This window comes from Fusarium oxysporum, chromosome 15 (assembly GCF_000149955.1).
Source record: "Fusarium oxysporum f. sp. lycopersici 4287 chromosome 15, whole genome shotgun sequence".
NCBI lineage: Eukaryota > Fungi > Ascomycota > Sordariomycetes > Hypocreales > Nectriaceae > Fusarium > Fusarium oxysporum.
The window spans coordinates 886,928-906,002 of record NC_031000.1 but is presented as its reverse complement, the minus strand read 5'-3'; the positions used below and the strand labels follow the sequence as shown (position 1 = coordinate 906,002).

Below are 19,075 nucleotides of genomic sequence, written 5' to 3'. Positions count from 1 at the left end.
TGACTCGTCAGCAGGTGTTGTCTGGGGCAGATAAACTCTTTCAAGCCATTCAATGCCTATGTGGTCATCAGTCCACCCGTTGGGCGAAGTTATGTAATACCAGTCTGCTATCTGCTTGAACTCCTCAAGAAACCATTGTTTCTGTAGTTCTTTCCCCTTGAAGATTATGCCAGGAACTAAAGCGCGGCAGTCAGCAGTGACAGCTGCAATGACTTACTCTGCTACCTTTGCTTCCTGGACGAAACCGTCGACAATATCCCGGTGTATTTCGTTCAAGTCCTCCAACTCGGCGCTGATGGATATTGGAAGCCCAGGTGATCGCCAGGGCGACTTCAGTGGTTGGTGGTCAGGCAGTTCTTCAAAGGCCTCTTCATCTTCGTTATCATTTACCATGAACCCATCATTCGCATAGCCGTTCAAAGTCATGGCGCCATTCTCATCGTCGCTTTTCACAGTACGAGATTTCTTTCTCCGTCATCCAACTGGTAAAGGCACGTATGGCGACGGCATGGCGGTCACATCCTGATCCTTCGGCTTCTTGCTGGCTTGCTTCGACGGGGACTTGGAAGGCTTGTTAGTCGCGCTCTCTTCCGGCACCTGAATCGATAACATGAGCTTCCGTCTCCCCGAGAGAAACAGGCGGCATGTCGATCCGAGTTTCAGATACTGGATAGCCATGCCATGATGTCCGACTTGGTTGTTCTCATGAAATGCCTTCTCGGCTAACAGCTTGTCTAGTACTCGAGCCAGCTCATGCTTCTTAAGGCTCTTTGCCATTCCGTACCAGTCATCTGAGTGACGTGCCTCATAGGGGGGATACTTCCTCCCCATGAGGATGTCGGCGCATTGCACCGCTGTAATTCGCCTCTGCGCCTGAACAACCCGGATGGCCGCTATGGCATACTCAGAAAACTCTCGCTGCTCAAAGATCAAACCAGCTTTGCAATTGTCGCAAGTCTTGCGGCACTGCGCTGCAGTAAAGTCCTCGCCAGAATAGCGAAGTATTTCAACCCGTCGGCAATCAGACTTGTTGTCACAAAATGCCGTGACACGGTTGAGCATAGACATCTGGCGCTCCTTTTGCTCATTGTTGCCCTCACCATCAGCGATCAACTTCTTCAGGATCCTTATATCCTGCTTGCCATAGAAAAGAATGCAGTCGGAGGGATCCCCGTCTCTGCCTGCGCGACCCGTCTCCTGATAGTATCCTTCCAAGGTTTTTGGAAGTCCGTGGTGTATGACAAACCTCACGTCTGGCTTGTCGATGCCCATGCCGAACGCAATTGTTGCAACGACAATCTTGACCTGGCCCTGCTGCCAGGAAGTTTGTACCTCAACCGTCTCCTGGGGATCGATGCCTGCGTGATAGTGCCTGGCGGTGATTCCTTGGTCTGAAAGACTCTCCGCAACCCTTTCTGCGTTCCTCCGTGAGACCGTGTAGACAATCCCACTCTGATTCGCATATTTGGACTTGATCAGCGACGCGATCTCGTCCATACACTTGGCATTAGTTGTCTTTCCGCGAACCTCGTAGTGTAAATTTGGACGATTGAAGCTTTGTGAGAACGTTTGACAGTTGTCCATTCCGAGATTGTGCCTGACGTCGACGATGACGTTCTGTGTCGCGGTGGCTGTGAGAGCCATGACCGGCACTCCAGGATATCTCTGGCGGACTTCGCCCAAAGCTTTGTAGTCTGGCCGGAAATCATGGCCCCATTGACTGATGCAGTGAGCCTCATAAATGACGATGCGTGCAAGTTTACCTGTGTGATGCAGGGTTCGCATCCCATTGTTGAAGGTAGTGTTCTTGCTCGCCATCTCGGGGGTAACATACAGGAGCTCAATGTAGTCCTCTGGGCTTCTCTCCTCGAAAGCAGTCATAACCTGTCTCTTATATTCGGCAGAGTATTCGCCATTGAAAGCGACAGCCTGAATACCTAGAGCTTTCATGTGGTCAACTTGATCTTGCATCAAACTGAGCAAGGGCGACACCACAATGGTGATACCCTGAGTCTTACCAGTTTTAATAACGGCCGGTAATTGATAGCATAAAGACTTGCCGCCACCCGTTGGCATAAGGACGAAGGCATCTTTACCTCCCAACGTTGCATTGATAGCCTCAAGCTGATTATGGCGGAATCCTTTCATTCTGAACCGGTATTTGAGCATCCTTTGAACTTCAGCTGACCACGGATGCTTCATCAGCGCGGCAGGGATTGACTCTGGCGCTACTGACGTCAATAGCTTCTTTGACGAGGTTCGAGGCTTTTCAACAGCTCCAGCATTACCAGTTGTCTCCGAGACGACTTCTCTAAAGTCTTGCGAAATGGGAACGTGGGACTGATGGGTCTCATAATCCTGTGCAAAAGCAAGCATCTCCTCATCCTCGCTGAAGTCACTGAATTCATCGCCAGGGCGACGATGTGTCGCTTGAGGCGGACTTCCACTGCCTGGTACCAAGTTTCTCGCAGCTTTGAGCACAGGCTGGAGCTGGAATTCATCCAGATCAGAGAAGCCGTCGTCACCGACACCAAATTCTGCATCCACAGGCATGGGATCCACCATTGATGGTCTTGTCGCCGGTCTTGACTGATAAGGTGCATTTGAGGGTTTTGCAGTGACTTTCGGGAAAAGAGGAGCCCCAACAGCGTTGTTTTCCTGGAGATAGCACTCGTCTTTTGCGAGGCCTCAATCCTTGATGTTGCTGGGTACTGCAGGTTCTGAGAAGCATTGGGCAGCTGAGTCTCATGAACGACTCGCGTACCCATCTCACTGGCTAGTGTGGCAACATTCGACATCATAGACATGTCGGCACTTTTTTGAAACATTGGTCGAGTGCCCTCCACAATGACTGATACAGGAGGGCGACCATGCGTTGGTTTCTGGACAGTCCCAAGGAAGCCAGCTACATCTAGCCCAGTGCCATCGATTGTTTTGAGTAGGACATGTTCCACCGCTTGGATTTCATCGATGAGGTCATCAAGTCGAACTTCGTCCTCATCCGTATCAAGGCCTTGGGTGTAGGCTTGAGTAATGACTTGAGTAAGCTCTCCGGGTTTCCTACAAAGTGTCCTATACTCATCCGTTGGGGCAGTGAGTTGTTTGAAGGCCTTCTGTTGTCGTAACAATCGCTCTTTTTCTGACTTAACCTCACTTCGCTTCTCCTTCGGCAAGCGCTCGTTAATCGCTCTTAGGAAATTCTTATCGTTTTGCTGAATGAGCTTGTCCATGAACTCACTCCATTTAGTCAAGGTCGATGGTTCAGAACTCAACTGATTCAGAAGAAACGATGTTTGACTTGATTCGGGAAGGGTTTTACGGGGAAGTTCATTGAAAAAATCTTCAGGAGTAGCCTTGGCGGTCTGCGAGCTGTTTGACGCGATGGCACGCACTCTAGGGGCGGCTATTCCTGGAGTAATGAGGCGTTGGGAGAGCGAAGCAAAGCTTGTCTTGACTGCAGGCATAGCTGCCGGCCCTGCATGAGTACAAATTTGTGCTGGTTTGATCGTAGAGACGTCCAAGATGGCGATTGAGCTATTATGGGAAGGGGGCATCAAAAATTCTCCGTCGGAGTCAGGAATGAATGACTCATCCCTGCCATCCTCCATTTGAGGAGGAAGCGAGTTGGTCTGATGGACTGGATTGGAAGCTTCAGAATTAACAGCAGACTCCTTCAAAGGGCTTGTTGGTCCCTTTGAGGGGTGCTGAGTGTCGATGACAGGTAAAGATTTCCGAGGGGATTGCTCATGAGTAAGCGGGCTGTGTACATATCTTGAGGGCGATAGTATTTCATCTCCGTCCGCCTCACTGATGGGTGAAATTTCGGTTGACAGATGGTTTTTGAAGCCATCGCGGGTTCGGCGTGTTCGACTGCCGCGAGATCCGTCTCTTCGACGTGTTCCGGATCGATTCCCAGGGCTCGAGGTGGCAGAATAGCTACCAGGAAGTTCGTAGATGGCTGGGAAATCGCCTAGGTCGTTGAATTCTTCCTCGCTGATTTCACTGCTCTTTCTCTTTCTACCGCTCGAGGCCACTAGATTGGGTCGAGATGCGTAATCTTCGCGGCAGAGTTTCGCATCGCTGTTGAACGGTAGCGAGTCAGAGGATTCAGAGGCATCGTTGGTTAGGTCTAAGTACTCCAGACCATCGGCGTTGAGGTCGGGGAAATCAGGACTGCTCGTACGAAGGGTTCGCCCACGGCCGAAGCCGGGGCCGTCTTTGGTGGGCTTTGTGTCTTGCAAGGTTCAGGGCCTCCCCGCCAGGTAATCCCTCGCAACGTAATGGGTCCACTTTTGACATCAATCCCACATATCATAGATGGATCATTGAGGATAGAAGAGCTGGCAAGACTCCTACGAGAAGCTGAGCAGCGCGCGAAGGAGAAGCGGCAACGCGCCAGAGCGTCAGAGGAACAAGCACGACTCACGACACTTGACAAATACATTGCAGTTTGCTATACCTCCGTTTTCTCTCGCTTCGCCATCGAAACAGATCCAAAACTGATTTCGAGGGGCTCCATCACAAATACGCGTGACAAGTGGTGTCCCAAAAATCTGAAGCCATGGGCCGACTTCCTTGATCAACAGAAGTTCATATTCGGCACACTCTACGATACATTCCCTACCGAAATCCGCGTTTTCGAGAACCGAAATTTCTTGGCCGGCTTGGGAAACAGCATCTCTCAACGGCCGATAGCAGATGAGAAGACGCTCGAATATTTCCTGCATAATAGCGTGGAGGATCCGGTCAGAGCCATCATACAACAGCTTAAACAGGTGGAAGAGGTCAGCAGGGCCTTTCAGATCGGAGATGGTGTCGTCTTTGAGAACCATCCCCATGCCCTCAGCGACGTCCCTGAGGAAGTCGTGGACAGGGAGACACCATTGGTACCACCACGGACGCCGGACCATCGAAGAGATCTCAAGCAGCTGCGACCGGATCAAATCTGTGTCTATCGATCCGACAACACCTTGTCCTTCCAGCGCATTATGATTTATGTTTCTGAGTATAAGCCGCCTCACTAGGTGACCGCTCCGCATCTTCATCTCGGTCTCCGCGCCATGGACATCCACAAGGAAGTTGTGAACCGAAGGACGATTCCAACTTCTGTAAACCCTGACGCGCGTTTCCAGTACCACGCGGAGAAGCTGACGGCATCTGCCATCACGCAGACATATCATTACATGATCGACAGTGGCCTTGAATATGGTCTGCTTACTACTGGCGAGGCCATTATGTTTCTCAAAGTTGACTGGGACGAGCCTGAGACTGTACTATCACCTAGCAGAGTCTGGTCCGGAGGTGTCGGCACATCCAAATAACCTCCATATATGCATGGCCGTCGGTCAATATCTAGGGTTCACCCTTATGGCTCTCGGTTCGCCTGGAGAACGACGTGGGAATTGGCAGAACGTCTAAAAGCTATGAAGGACTTGAAGACGTGGGCTGAGGACTTCGAATGTAGCAGCGGCCTAATATGTACGCATTGGATTTTGCTGTTGTCGGACGTGCCGGGCGATGTTAGTTTGCGGTACAACGCCATACCATTTGCAAACAATGATATGCCAAGAATGGCCGTAGTGAAAGAGATCCTGGAGTTCCATAGCGAAAGGCGGTTAATTTCGATCTGCCGTTGGATGAAACCAATTTGAAAGTAGTATTGGATACAAATCTCAAATCAAGCTATGATAAAGGGTCTCGATAATAAAAGCAACCCAGTAAACGCGTTCAGGAAAAGGGAAGGTTAATCGCTATGAAATAGACGCATGGAAATAGGCCGGAGATAGAGACACATGTGAGGGCGAACAGGGGGGATAAGCGACGATTCGGGGTACACGACAATTAATAATAGAAGAGTAGGGATATATAGGATAAGAAGAACCAGGCTCTGTCATAAGATTAAGCGTCATGACGTGATGAATCAAGCCCAGAGGGATTTAAGTTTTTGGCCATAGTTCATATTTGCGGTGCTGTTGATGAACCTGAGATAAAACTTTACGCGCTGCGTTATGGTGTCGCCGCATCTTGACGTGTAACCAAGGCCCAATCAGAAGTTCAAGGCTACCCCCCTACTAATACTTTTGCCCTGTATTTTTGACGCACGTGCCAACTGCACCTAGCATTAGGGTAGTAGTAGTAGTAGTAGTAGTATTTATTACGCCCGGGAGAACGGACCTCATAGGGCCTGTGGCTACGCTAAGCTATTCACGTATTCCCCGCTTTTCGTCCATTCTACACAAAAGAAAGCCCTACTGCTCTTCCTGTTCTTACTCTTCTAGCCCCGTTTGCTTGACTCTGCTTGACAGACCTGCTTGAAGGCCAACCAATACCATCTCCAAGTGTTCAGCATCCTATCTTCAGCAGCTGAAGCATGGTCTGTCAACTTGAGGCTGTTTGTTGTTAGTAATCAGCTGTGATGTTAATATTAGTAGTCATTTGTTTTCTCCTTCTCAAACTCCTTCCTGGCTCAATCTTCCTGTCGCCATCGCAAATTTGACTGTCGCTCGCACCGCCTCCAGGTTAGGTCTCCACTTTGCTCCGTCTGACGCCGACTTTTAGCATTAGGGGTTTATGAACGGCCTACTGTAGGCAGTCGTGATGATAATTCGATGAATTACAACAAAAAGTGCCAAAATTGGTCTGTGCACGTCGCTGGGTTACCCACATTAGGCCCGTGCACGTATCATATCTTTAATAATTCGTCAAATTACAACAATCTGGCCCGTGCACACACTGATGTTTTGATTTCCTCCATCTGCACATCTTATCTCTCCCTCCTCGTACTACTGCTTGACCACCATAGCATAGTCCTAATCCTAGTCCTACATACCAAAATCAATTCTACTAGAATTGATTTATTCTGCCCCACTTTACAAGGGGTAGACTTGATTTTTGACCGGGGGTAGACTTGAATTTACTAAAGTCACTAGTCGTGGGGTAGCCTTGAGTTTTGCTGGGGGTCGACTCTGGTCTGTGATTGGACCAGGGTTACAACGTCGAATTCTGACCATACACAGAACGTACCGCGTAAAGCTCCTGCTCAGACTTCAACCTTTTGTGCTTCAAGACATTATGCAGACTGTATTCGAGAATCAGAACCTCCCGACAGGTCAAGTCATGGCAAGCAATCTTTTCACAGAGCTGGGCTGTTCCAACCCTATATATCCCTTTGTTCTTCTTCCAGAGTATCGACTCATCGTGTGTCAGACGTGTCAGTACGCGTGTTTGGCAGGCGAAACGGCCACACATCTTTCCCAAAGGCATGCTAATATAGACCTGGAAACCTGGCGGCGACTGGTTGAAGAGATCCGAAAGATACCTGGCGTACTACGAAGCCGGACTGAGCTACCCCAGCTGCAGTATCCACCGTCGACAACCGAGCCTATCCCTTGTCTTGCCCCACCAAAGCTTGGTGTACTGAAATGCCGACTATGCAATAGCTTCAACGTCCGCCAGCTGCAAGCAATGCAGGAGCATTGTAGTAAATCTCATAGCTGGGTCAACCCCAGGGCTAAGGGACGGCCGTCGAAAGGGCTTCCATCAACTGATCCTCTACCATGGATCGAAGGGGTAGCATGTCAGCGTTTTTTCCCTTCTCGGGAAGGCAGTAGATGGTTCCAAATCACTCTGAAGGCTAAAAGAGAGCGCAGAAGCGAACCAAAGGCCAAGATGGCCCCGCACAAGCTGCGACTTGAGTCCAAAAACCTCACACCTGAAGCTACCGCTCACCTACGGCAAGTTATTAGACGGGAAGAGAAATATCGAGACGTTTTGAATCAGCCTTGCATAACCAGCAGGGATACAGGCAGAGTTCTTTTTGGTGCCCCACCTCACAGGAGGTAGAGTTCCCTTCAACGACAGGGGTGGAGTTCTTTTCGTAACTGCCAATCATAATCCGACAATTCTATTACGTAAGGGGCGCGCCCGCCATAGACCCGTCAAGTGGTGGATTATTCCACTGCTGAGAAACCCCGCATTACTCCACCATTTTCGTGGCAGCTGCTTGAATTTGGCCCTCACAATACGTTTTTCGAATATATGCCTGGATCCACTGGTAAATCCTCGAGGAAGGTGGCTCGCCGCCGACGTCGTGAGCGTCCAGGTACCCAATTTGAGAAAGAAAAGCTAAGTTTCTGTGACAGAGGCACCACCTACTCGCTTAGAGCACGCTACAGACAAACAGCGCGGGCGTCGACTGCAGCTGAAGAACGAGCGATGTTGGGTTGGGACTCTGAAGAATTCAAGCCGTTCGTCGTCTTCAGGTGATCCTGGTGGGAACGTCTATCTTTATTTCGTGAAAAAAGACCAATATTTTCTGCAAGATAGTAAGCGGAAAGATGTCCTTTGGGACAATATCGAATTTAGGAAGGGGTTTGATGTTCAGAATATAGACAAGCTGGCGAAGAAGGTGATTGAAAAGATTTTGCACCAGTCGCAGAGGCACTACTCGATAGGTGAAATTTAAGTCACTCAGTCTCAGCCTCTCACCCCCTCCTCCTCCTCCTACTACTACTACTACATCAATTGCCGTTGGTGATGACATCCAATAACAGTTTTTGTAGCCCGCGTGCCTCTCTTTCCGCGTTGATGAGGCTGATACTACTAGCAAAAGGCCGCTAGAGAACCGTGGCTACCCAGCCTATCACCATCGATGGACAGCCACATACGACTTATCGGTACCCCAGGCTTCTAGCCGTTACAGAGCACTGCCGTTTTGCCTGCCCGATTCTATAAAGAAGACATTGAACAGAGTGAATGGAAAAATAGTCTCGATGACTGGATGTTAGATACTGAGATTTGGAACGGACTTGACGTTTTGCCGTTACATGAGGGCTCAAGCCATGAAGTCAAGTATTAAACTGCAGTGAAGAGTATTGAAGAGTTCCTTGAGATTCTATTAGAGCTCAGCTTCACTCAACACAGAAGCTTTCAATGACCCGGTTGCGGGCTTGTATTTTTTGGCGGTACATTATGTTATTATCTGAGATAATCAGGGCATATTTAGGATTAGCGCGCGATATTCCCAGCGAGAGGTACATATGTTCAGTTCTGCACCGTGAACTCTGTGGATTATACCATATATTCAATTCCAGATAAGATACGCAAGAGTAGTCGAACGAAGACACTCCGTATCATACTTCTGAGAACTACTATGCTGTTTCAGGTCTCTAGAGTATCAAGCACGAACGAGTCAACTCGTAAGGATCCTACAGACGCTTTCTAGGACCTTACGAGGGACAGGTTAGGAGTAGAGGCATTAAGTCGCAAGGTCTTAGGCTTGGACCTAGCATAGATAGCCAAGCGCCGAGCAGCTACATAAGCTAAAAACGTAATATCGCCACGGTGCATAAGGCACCTGACATAAAAGCGGCTTGTAAAATAGAAGAAGCTTCTGTAAAAGAAAGCAAGATGAGCCAAGTAATTCAATAAGGATAAAGAAAGGCTCGCATAACCAGAGAAGAGGCCTTCCAAAAGACATCACGATCAGTATGCCTATTATAATGGTAATTACAACCAACCGGCATATCTAGCGTCTTCGACATAGACCCTAGATATACTTGTCAACATATCCTAGCACTATATAGCTTAAAAAAAAAGAAGGAAGGAAGATGAAAACTCTAAAAAAAAAACTCTAGCTACAGAGGTTATTAATTATGAATTGATAACCAACTGCTTGTGGGAGCCTTTATATCAAGTCCTTCGAACTTTTATATACAGAAATTTCATCCTTTCTACCATTTGTTATCTATTATTAAATAGAAAGGAGGCGTTAGATACGGAGCTATATAAGGTGTAAAGAGACGCCTGATTATTCAACCACTGCGCTTTCCCACCAACAATCTAGCCTCAGCCGAAGCAGACTGGCTAGATTAGTAGAGCCGTCAGATTGTACAGCTCCATCGTCCAAGTCGCGAAGAATGCTGTCAATGTAATTTCCGGCGGCACTTAAATGTAAAATCTGGCAAATAGCGTTGTGAACAGCAAGAAGCCGAGCGGACGGGGGATCGATGGTTCGCTCGGGAGTGAGAAAGAAAGTACGATTGACTGGGAAAATACGGTTCCTGAATGGCTGACGGAGGGTTGAATCGATCCGGTAGCTATTGGGCTGGTTCGTAGGCTCGAAGAAAACTTTGAAGTTGCCAAACTGCCGATGTAAATCAATTTTCAGAGTGAGAGCGTTCCGAGAACGATCAATATCTGGGCCTTCGATAAGGTGCACGATATCGTGATCAAACATATCAAGTATTGCCAATGCCGTTTCCTTGGATTTATTCTAGGACACATATTAGCTTGAGGTGTAGAACTGGATATTTACCTACCAGCTCAGGGTTTCCTGTCGTAGTCATCAATGAGTGAGGAAGTATATGCGCGACTTCCAGTTCCGCAAATGATCCGGGTTCCTGTTCTTTGAGTAATTGTCCTTGATCGTCTGAAGCATAGTCATATCCGCTCTCTTCAATACGGCGCTCAGCTTCTTTCATATCGAAATCGTGAGATATTACGCAACGATGTCGGTCACGAACTAGGCAGTCACGTCTAAGCGACGCCACTCGTTCCACGGACCCGACAACAGGACGCGTGCTCGTGATTCGGGAGCTAGCTGCGGGCGATGGTTGGGGCGTCTTGCTGCCAGCAGCCTTGACTAGAGTCTGATGAGTGTTGAAATCGAATGCTAGCAAAAAAGACGACTTACGTGGAAGGAAGAAGTTGTCGACCAGGAAATCTGCAAAGGCGTTCAAGGCCAAACGAATCTCCTCTTCCACCGTTTCATCATCGAGATCGATAACTTCATCTATCGTAATATTCACTGCCCCGAGGAATGCATGCAAGAAGTTGGATTTAGATTGATCTGATCGAGCATGTTCGTACGTTAGACGAACCAGCCTAGGTCGATTATACGGCTTTTCAGTCGACAAGGGCTCGAAGTGCTCGATAACGCGACGGAGAACACCAGCAGCCTTATCAAGTTCATCTGGGTTGAACGAAGGACTTGCGCCTGTAGAAAAGTCAATGAATCCCTCTAGTGATGATTGGTGTCGGTGATGAGGTGCAGAAGACCCCATCATTCTCTTGGCTGAAGTTAGGAAGATGGGCAATTATGAAGAATTCGAGATCACTCATCCAACGAGCTGATGGGTTGCCTGATTTTATTTTGTGGGGAGATCTTACATAATTGATATTACATGGGGGGTACCCAATCATGTACCTTAGTCGACTCCACTACTTCCACCAATCATATGTAGCTTGAGCTGCTTGCTCTCACAGCCTCCTCCGCTATGAGCCGAATGTCTCCACCAGGTATTTAGGTCACAATCATCTACACGGTCCTCTCCGTAAACAGCGACTGTCAAGCTATTAATAAAACATCTCCCAGGAGAATATTCTTTAATCACATTGCAGTCTACTAAGGGATGTGAAATTTCTTTTCCTACACTTAGAGTTCGCCTTGCAAACCTGCTAACATAAATCCCTAATAGCCAAATGTTAAGATCAACTGGAAAATCAGATTCTCCCCATCCACCTCACAGGGGTCGAGTGGATCCAAGTCTACCAATCAGAGCCTGACTAGAGTATTGAGATTCCCGTCCCTACCCCTAGCGTGATGGCCAACGAAAGCTAATAAAAAGCACGTGTAAATTGGAGACTGTAGCGTTTCTGAGAATACAGGATGCTCAATTAAAAAGTACTCACCTACAAAATGATGCATAACGTATTGTATACAGGGTTAACGAGCTGAAAAGAAAGAAAAAGAGAAGGGGCGAAAAAAAGGCTGAGAATTCGAGAGATATCATCAGACGCAGTTACGCCTTTCTGCCTCAGGCAAAATCTGGGCGTTATTTCTGTTGACCCTTTTGAGGTGTGACAGCCAACAGCAACGTTGTCATGTGACTTATGACCATTGATTGTTGGTTGGCGTTTCAATTTTGACGCGTCTCGAGCTTTTTAATTGAACATCCTACGATAACAATCGACATCCCTCTTCATTCCTGATCGCGCGCTACGTTGATCTTACGTAAAAACAAGACTGTATTTTACTGTGCTAACACGCCGCCACAGCGCGACCGTAGAGCCGTAGCTGGACGGCTAGCTATCACCTCAAACGGTTGTTGCACTCCCAAGACTCAGCAGCCACGCTTACTGACCTACGTCCTCGAACGCTCCTCGGAATGGCACCTACAGAATTTCTGCAACAATTTGAAAAGATTGAAGGGGTAGTTGCTCGATATGCTTTCAAGCTGTCAAGCGTCAGATCTCCGGCTGAAATTTACAAAGAGAAGACGGTCGAAATCCGGGGGCGCATCGCTCAATTATGGACAAGCTTGGAACTAGCCCCAGCGCCAGAAAAATCAAGCCTCCAAGACAGTATCGTGAAGTTAGGGGGGCAATTAAAAGAGCTGGAAATAAAATACGAGGCTGGTGTGCAGGACGAGGAGAGGGTGTATAACCGGGCGTTACAAGAAATTACAGACGCGCTCCGCTACGAGCTCTTGGAAATTATTGGGCCTGCGAAAATAGAGTCGTATCTACGAAGCATCTCGAGCGAGAATTCTGACCGGCAAGACTCAAACAATGCAGTCGTTACTTGTCAGCCACACGATGCAACTCTCCAAGCGATCGGCGCCAAAGAGGCATGCGTACCTAAAGGAATGCCCGAAAACAGGCACACAAGTCCGACCACTCCCGTAAGCGTAATCGCCCGATCCATCGCCCATATTCATGCTTGCCTACTGACTGTCATAGTACAAACGAAGGAGAACATCGCCAGAATCCATGGGAAGGAAACGACGTCAGGTTGAGAAAGATGCCCCTCGTACCAAACTCAGCAATTCTCTTGTCTCTTATCCAGCTGTGAGGTCTTTGCGAAGACGAACACGGCATAGCCACAGGCGACAAGGCGACAAGAGATCTACCACAGACGAAGACTTTGAGGGCATCACAAACCCGGATGCCGGCAGCATCTATCTCGCATTTTGGGAAAAGTCCAAGGACTGGTTCGCTGTACTCCTACTTCCGATGCAAGATCTCGAAAGCGTCGGCATTTCGGGTTCGATAGAAAGTCTTGGCTTAGCAGAGGTTCTCCCTAGGTGCTACTGCAATAAGCAAGATGGCTTTTCCTGGGCGGAGGGATTTAACGACGGCGAGCCTCTGGTCATGGAGCGAGAGTTCCCCGTAATGTACTTTGATGGCCAAGACTTTCCCGCCAAGAGCGCTGTCGGCTGGGTCTCTGCAAGAGATTTGAGGCAGTTCGATGCGAACAACAAGAACTCACTTGTTCCTCACATACGGTCGGTTCGCAAGTTTCTTAAGACTCGGGCAGAAAAACGTTCGCCAGAACGAGAAGTAGACAGATCAAAGTCTGAAGCACCTGACGCGACAGAACCGTCATCAATAGAGGCCAACAGCTATCCGCCCACGCCTCTGAAAGGTGAATTGGTAATATGCTCCCTTGATGAACTGGATCGCTTACTATGTACAGTTCCTCTTCAGCATCGCGGTCCTCAGATGGCAGCTCCTGACCAGGATCAAGAGGAACCCAGTTCTCTACCCGCAACTCAACCAGTATTACCTTTAGATCACGTCGCCCTGCATGACCCCCCCATTCAACAACAATCGCTACCCGATCTTCGTAGCGATGAGGGACAACAGCATCGACTGAACCTGGAAGACATTGCGACATCTTCTCATGAGCCGGGACGACAGCTTGATGAACCTTGTGACATCTTTGAGCCTATAAGTACTGCCGCACTTTCAAATACGACGCAAGAAGTTTGTAAGGACGCTGGTTTGTTAAGACCACATTGCAATGAGAGAGCAAACAGGGCCGCTACCCCTGAGAAAAATATGGGAGCTGGGTTATTTGGATTATCTGTGTCAGAGCAAGCCTCTGGCGTCGCTATATGCCCACCGCATCCACCTTCAAGAGAGTTGCTTCCTATGAACCTAATGTCAAATCCACTTAAAACGCCAGAAATCTACGCAACAGAGCCTTTTCCATCAAGTCCATCTATCCCGCACGCTTCATCAACAGACTCTGCGCAACCGGCCCTGCCCTACGCTCTGGAGCAACATGCCCAAGTCGAGATGGGTCGTCCTCACAGCAATCGGCCCATCATCGATGCTGCAAATTCAACCGCAGAAGAGCGACAACAAGCACAACAAGCTCCAAGCGTGGTTCAGAGCAGCAATGACGCATCAGACGCCGTTGGCGGTATGCCATGTAATGCGGACCACCCACGTCTAAGTCAAATAAGAGCTCCGTATAACTTCGAAACCTCCAGAACTACTATTGTATTGCCACCGATCAGCTCCATGCTTAAGCCAGGAGTGAACAGTCCTCCGTCGCACGAACCTCCCGGTCAAACGCCAACTCTGAATAATCAGCCGTCTACTTTTCCTGCTCGCTCGTCCCAGTTAGCCGTCAATGCACCATCACCGCCGTCACCATCACCGTCACTGTGTACTCGACCATGGACGACCAAACTTGCCAGTAAATCGCCAGATGTTCGAGCATCGTTCAATCAAATATCAACTGCCCAATATGCACCTGCTCTTCCCACTCAGGTCCAGAGCGATGACTCGTTCCATACTCGAGGGTCATCTGCCAGCATAGCAACTGAGCAGCGTCGCTTAAACAGCCCTGGAGCACCAACATCTGACTCGAATGATGGATGTAATGCACAGACTTCCTGCGAGCTCGAAGTCACTCGCCCAAAGGGTGACTGGTACAAGAAACTTCCTGAGGATCTGATCGCATGTTTAGAAAAGTATCAGCAGGATAACAACCTCAGTCTTGGAATCCATGGGCTACGGATACAGCCTGGCAATTACGTATGTCCTTTCTGTATCGAGTCCAAGAGGAAGCTCTATAAGCGCCCTAGTCATTTCTCAAACCACTTAGCAAGCCACTGGGCTGCTCTCAAGAAGAAGCAGTGAAAATGTGGTCGATATTTGTATTCACTTCAACTGTGATATTGGGTTATTGTGTTTCTTAGCGATAGAAGATTGGCAGGAAGAGAAGGATCGATGTAGGTTACGAGGTACCCTTAAGAAAGTGCCCCAGATGATCCAGGAAGGGTTCGGCAAACTAGAGAACAATTACACCAAGACAGATCCGATGGCGGTCCGACACCTGGATCAGGCCTACAACTGTTTGATCGACTGCTTGGGTGATCCGCTATGTGGCATAATGCTTCTACAGACATACGGAGGATAATCAAGCAACTACCCACATGTCCTAGCCAAATGCAGAAGCACTCTTTGATCAGTAATCAATGTTAAGTTTCAGGTTCCGGGTTATGGCCTTTACATCTGGGGAGTTTGTAAAAGCTTTACTCAACGCAACAACACCACAATATTGGTTCACACGCTGAAATATAAACTAAAGGACTTTTAATAATACGGAAGATTTTATTTTATTGAGAAAGTAGGTCTTGATTACTGGGTCCGCTTTAGATCGGTCATGTATGTATGTATGTATGTATATTTTTCGTCCGGGGGCCGTGAGGCCCGTAAAGTCCCCTATTGGGGCACAGGACGTGCTGAGTTAGAGTCTCTAGTGCTAAAATCTACGTAAAGCATTCGCAAATTACAGAACGGACCACTATCCAGCATATCATCGGCTCAAAAGCGCGTCCTGTCGAGCCTGTTACCCGTCAGCGGGATGACCAGGTCGGCTATCATAGCGGTAGCCGCTATATCAGTCAGTCTTTAGTGAGACTGGGGAGAGGGCGGCGGCATGACCGCACGAGGCGGCCGAGCCGTGAGAATAAAGAAAAGAAACAAAGAAAAAGGAGGGAAAGGAAGATAGAAGGGGAAGAGGAGACACAAATGCATCTCCGATCTGCCTCATCTAGTGACGAGTGCAAATCCTTTCGAAGAAGGCGCTTGACTTGGTCAACTTGATGTACTTGTCGAAGTTCCTTCCTATTGCGAGGTTGACCGCCGCAGTCGGCGAGGGGACGAGCCTTATTCGACACCGCCGCGGTACTTTCCTACAGTAGAAAACATGGTCAGGTGCTTTGCGTCGTCCGCACGAGCAAGTCACCCGCGCGTCCTTGTGGTTGAATCGTTCGTGGTATGCAGCGAAATCCCCATGGAGGGATCTTGCTGCGAGTAGATGGTGTAGGGCAGCCCGAGGGAGCGAGAGTTCCGGTGGGCAGCGTATAGTCGCCTTGAGATTCAATCTCTTGTATTGCTCGGGAACGGAGGTAGTCCACCAGGATTCGAAAGCTTCTTTTGGTTTCTGCCTCGCCACCTTTCGCAGGTATGCTAGCGTCGGCTGAGCGCCTTCCGGTTCTGGCAGCGAGGACGCTGCCTTTGCTAGTTTATCGGCTTGTTCGTTGCCGGGAATGTCCGTGTGGCCAGGTATCCAGCGCACTCGTGTAGCTCCGTGTGATGCAGCTAACGCCTGGAACTCGACGAAGACTGCTTGTGAAGAATCAGACGGTGTGCCCCGTAGGCATGTGGCGGCTGCCAGGTTGTCTAGACAGACTACAATGTCCCGTGCCGCCGATCCTGGGAGGTTCAGAGCGGCTTTGAGGCCCTCCAGTGCTCCTGTAGCTTCAGCGTCAAAGACCTCGGCAGGTCCAAGACGGCCCGAGCCGTCGCAGATGGAGAGGTCCTGCTGGTGAATGGCGAAGCCATAGCTGGCTGCTCCCTCCGAGGACAATGAGCCGTCTGAGTATACGATCCAGGTGGTTGGGTCTACTGTCTCAACCCACTGGAGGAAGGCCTCGGCCGATTCCTCTTTCGGGGCTGTCTGTAGGGGTGTATCTTGTCCCTTGCCGAAGCGTTTCTGCATGAGGGCTGGTCGTGAACAGGGTGCGAGGAGCTCATTGGTCCTTCGAAGACGGGTTCTGAAGCTGCTCTCTGTTGGAGCTTGGTACTTCCGCTTGATGAGCTGATGGTATGTGGGTTGCCTAGGTGGAAGCGTGCGCTTCGCGAGGGGGTAGGTCTCATCAAGGGATTTGAGCCGGGTTGCCCCTGGGTACCATACTTCGGTGCCGTAGAGCAGGACTGGTTCAACGCAGGCCCTGACGGCGCTCCGTACAGCGCTGGGAAGCGGGCCGTGTATCGTGTTGGTGAGTCCTCGCAAATGGTGGGCGACTGCCTGTGACTTAGCCGTCCACTTTTCTGCGTGGACTCGGAATGACAGGTTGCTGTCCAGCCAGATGCCTAGCCAGCGCATTGCTGCCTCGGGGTGCTTCTCGAAATCGCCATGGCGTATTGCCGGTGTGGTCCCGAGCTTGCTCCGAGAGAAGTGCATGACTTCGGTCTTCTTAGGGTCGAAAGATACCCCGTTTGCGGCGCCCCAGCGGACCATTTCTTCGACAGAACGTGATGCCGCAGCGGCCGTTTCCTCGACCGTATCGCCGACGCACAGGATGGCTGTGTCATCTGCATAGCCAAACCGGCCTTGGGGGTTGCTCAGTCGGTAGATGGGCTCTGTATATAACAGGAAGAGGATCGGCGATACCGGCGATCCCTGAGGGAGACCGCACTGGAGAGGAGAGAGCGGGGTGATTGTATCTTGGTACCTAACACAGGCAGATCGGTCATCCATAAAGGATCCGGCCCATCGGGCGAGATGTTCGGGCCAGCCTTGTTCCCGAAGTCGCAGAATCAGTCTGTTGCGTAGGACAGTGTCGAACGCGCCTTGAATGTCCATCGTGACCAGCGTGGCCACCTTCTTGCGCGCAAATGCCTCCTTAATGTCGTGAACTAGGGCGGCTACGAGGTCTGTCGCAGACCTCTTTGGAAGCGCTCCAGCTTGTTGCGGGTGAAGAACTCCATGGTGAATGCATGCCTACGCGAGACGGCGCGCGACTAACCGTTCCAGTCCCTTGCCGAGACAGGAGAGCAGAGAGATGGGTCGCCAGGCTCGCGGGGTCGTCAGGTCTCTGCGTCCAGGTTTGGCGATCATGACCACCTCGGCCGCTCTGAAAGGCTTTGGGTGGTGGCCTATGGCCAGGCACCCCTCGAAGAGGCGGCGAACGTGTGTTCCGATAATATGCCATACTGCTGTGAGGAGCTTGACTGTGATGTTATCTGCCCCCGGCGATGTATTCCCGGTGCGGAGAGTCGCATCCTGCGCTTCTTCTAGGGAGATTTCATGCGAAAATGGGATCGTTTTGCGAGGGCTGACCTCGATCCAGGGATCCTGGATATCGTCCTCAGCTGTCCGACGCTCTAGAGTCGCTCGCCGGAGCGCGTTGGCCTTGTCGAGCTGGGTGTCGTAGACCACGTCGTCCACTTGGAGTGGAGGCGGTTGGAAGGCTCCTGGCGATCTCAGCCATCGGACGGCCTTGAAAACGGAGCTGCTATCTGAGAAGCTGTTGATCAGGTTCCGCCAATAGAGCCTTTTGGCGCGGCGGACCACACAGTGGAAATCTCGCTTGGCTATTTGAACCTCTTGGCTGAATCCGAGAGGGTACAGCCTTCTGATCGCCCGATACCCGGCAGCAGCAAGGGCGCACTCTTCGGTCCACCACGGAGCGTTGCGTGCTCCCTTCCTCGCAGGCCGGCCCACTGCCATTGCTGCTGATTGCAAGAGGCTCACTAGTGTGGATGCGAGCTTGTCTAGTTCTACCATCCAGGACCACCTAGTGGGCACCCTCACCTAATGGACCACCAAAATTTCAATCTTCCCATACAAACTCCGAATTTTCAAGTACATCGCATTCAGCCAAGGACGTAGATACTTGCAAACCTATACTAATATTGTATAGTAGTTTTCGTGACATTTTCATATCGGCTTGACTTTTCCCCGTTCCGCCTTGTGGCCTAGTTCTCTAGCACTTTGAATTCTTTCGCATTTCTCCTCATCTACCCCACGCGACTCCATCCACTTGAGCCAAATTTTCACCTAATTTTCTTCTCGGAACTCCTTTCGCAATGGTTCGCCGTGTTTATACCGAAGATGACGTAGCTGAGGCTATACTCGATATTACTGATAGAGGCCTGTCACAGACGGGGGCGGCCCAGAAACGTGGAGTACCTCGGTCGACCCTTTCTGGGCGACTTTCCGGTCAAGCGTGCAGGAATGAACGGATCCAGGCCCACCAGCGTATTTCAA

At 49.9% G+C, this 19,075-nt stretch overlaps 4 protein-coding genes across 4 annotated transcripts; 2 read left to right on the top strand and 2 right to left on the bottom strand.

Moving 5' to 3' along the window:
• Positions 1-474: 474 nt before the first annotated feature.
• On the bottom strand, positions 475-4,117 carry FOXG_14322 (bloom syndrome protein; the record flags this gene model as incomplete). Its single annotated transcript, XM_018394391.1, has 3 exons — positions 475-2,621; positions 2,672-4,033; positions 4,090-4,117. 3 exons carry the CDS (start codon positions 4,115-4,117, stop codon positions 475-477), a joined length of 3,537 nt encoding a protein of 1,178 aa, XP_018254513.1.
• A 163-nt stretch (positions 4,118-4,280) lies between these two features.
• On the top strand, positions 4,281-5,024 carry FOXG_21676 (uncharacterized protein; the record flags this gene model as incomplete). Its single annotated transcript, XM_018402023.1, has 1 exon — positions 4,281-5,024. One exon carries the CDS (start codon positions 4,281-4,283, stop codon positions 5,022-5,024), a length of 744 nt encoding a protein of 247 aa, XP_018254512.1.
• A 4,784-nt stretch (positions 5,025-9,808) lies between these two features.
• FOXG_21675 (uncharacterized protein) lies at positions 9,809-11,063 on the bottom strand (the record flags this gene model as incomplete). The annotated part of the gene is made up of 3 exons (XM_018402022.1): positions 9,809-10,273; positions 10,320-10,642; positions 10,694-11,063. The coding sequence occupies 3 exons, from the start codon at positions 11,061-11,063 to the stop codon at positions 9,809-9,811; spliced, it is 1,158 nt and encodes a 385-aa protein (XP_018254511.1).
• An 897-nt stretch (positions 11,064-11,960) lies between these two features.
• Positions 11,961-14,934, top strand: FOXG_14321 (uncharacterized protein; the record flags this gene model as incomplete). Its single annotated transcript, XM_018394390.1, has 3 exons — positions 11,961-12,683; positions 12,742-13,426; positions 13,478-14,934. The coding sequence occupies exons 1-3, from the start codon at positions 12,168-12,170 to the stop codon at positions 14,932-14,934; spliced, it is 2,658 nt and encodes an 885-aa protein (XP_018254510.1). The 5' UTR covers positions 11,961-12,167.
• Positions 14,935-19,075: the final 4,141 nt, after the last annotated feature.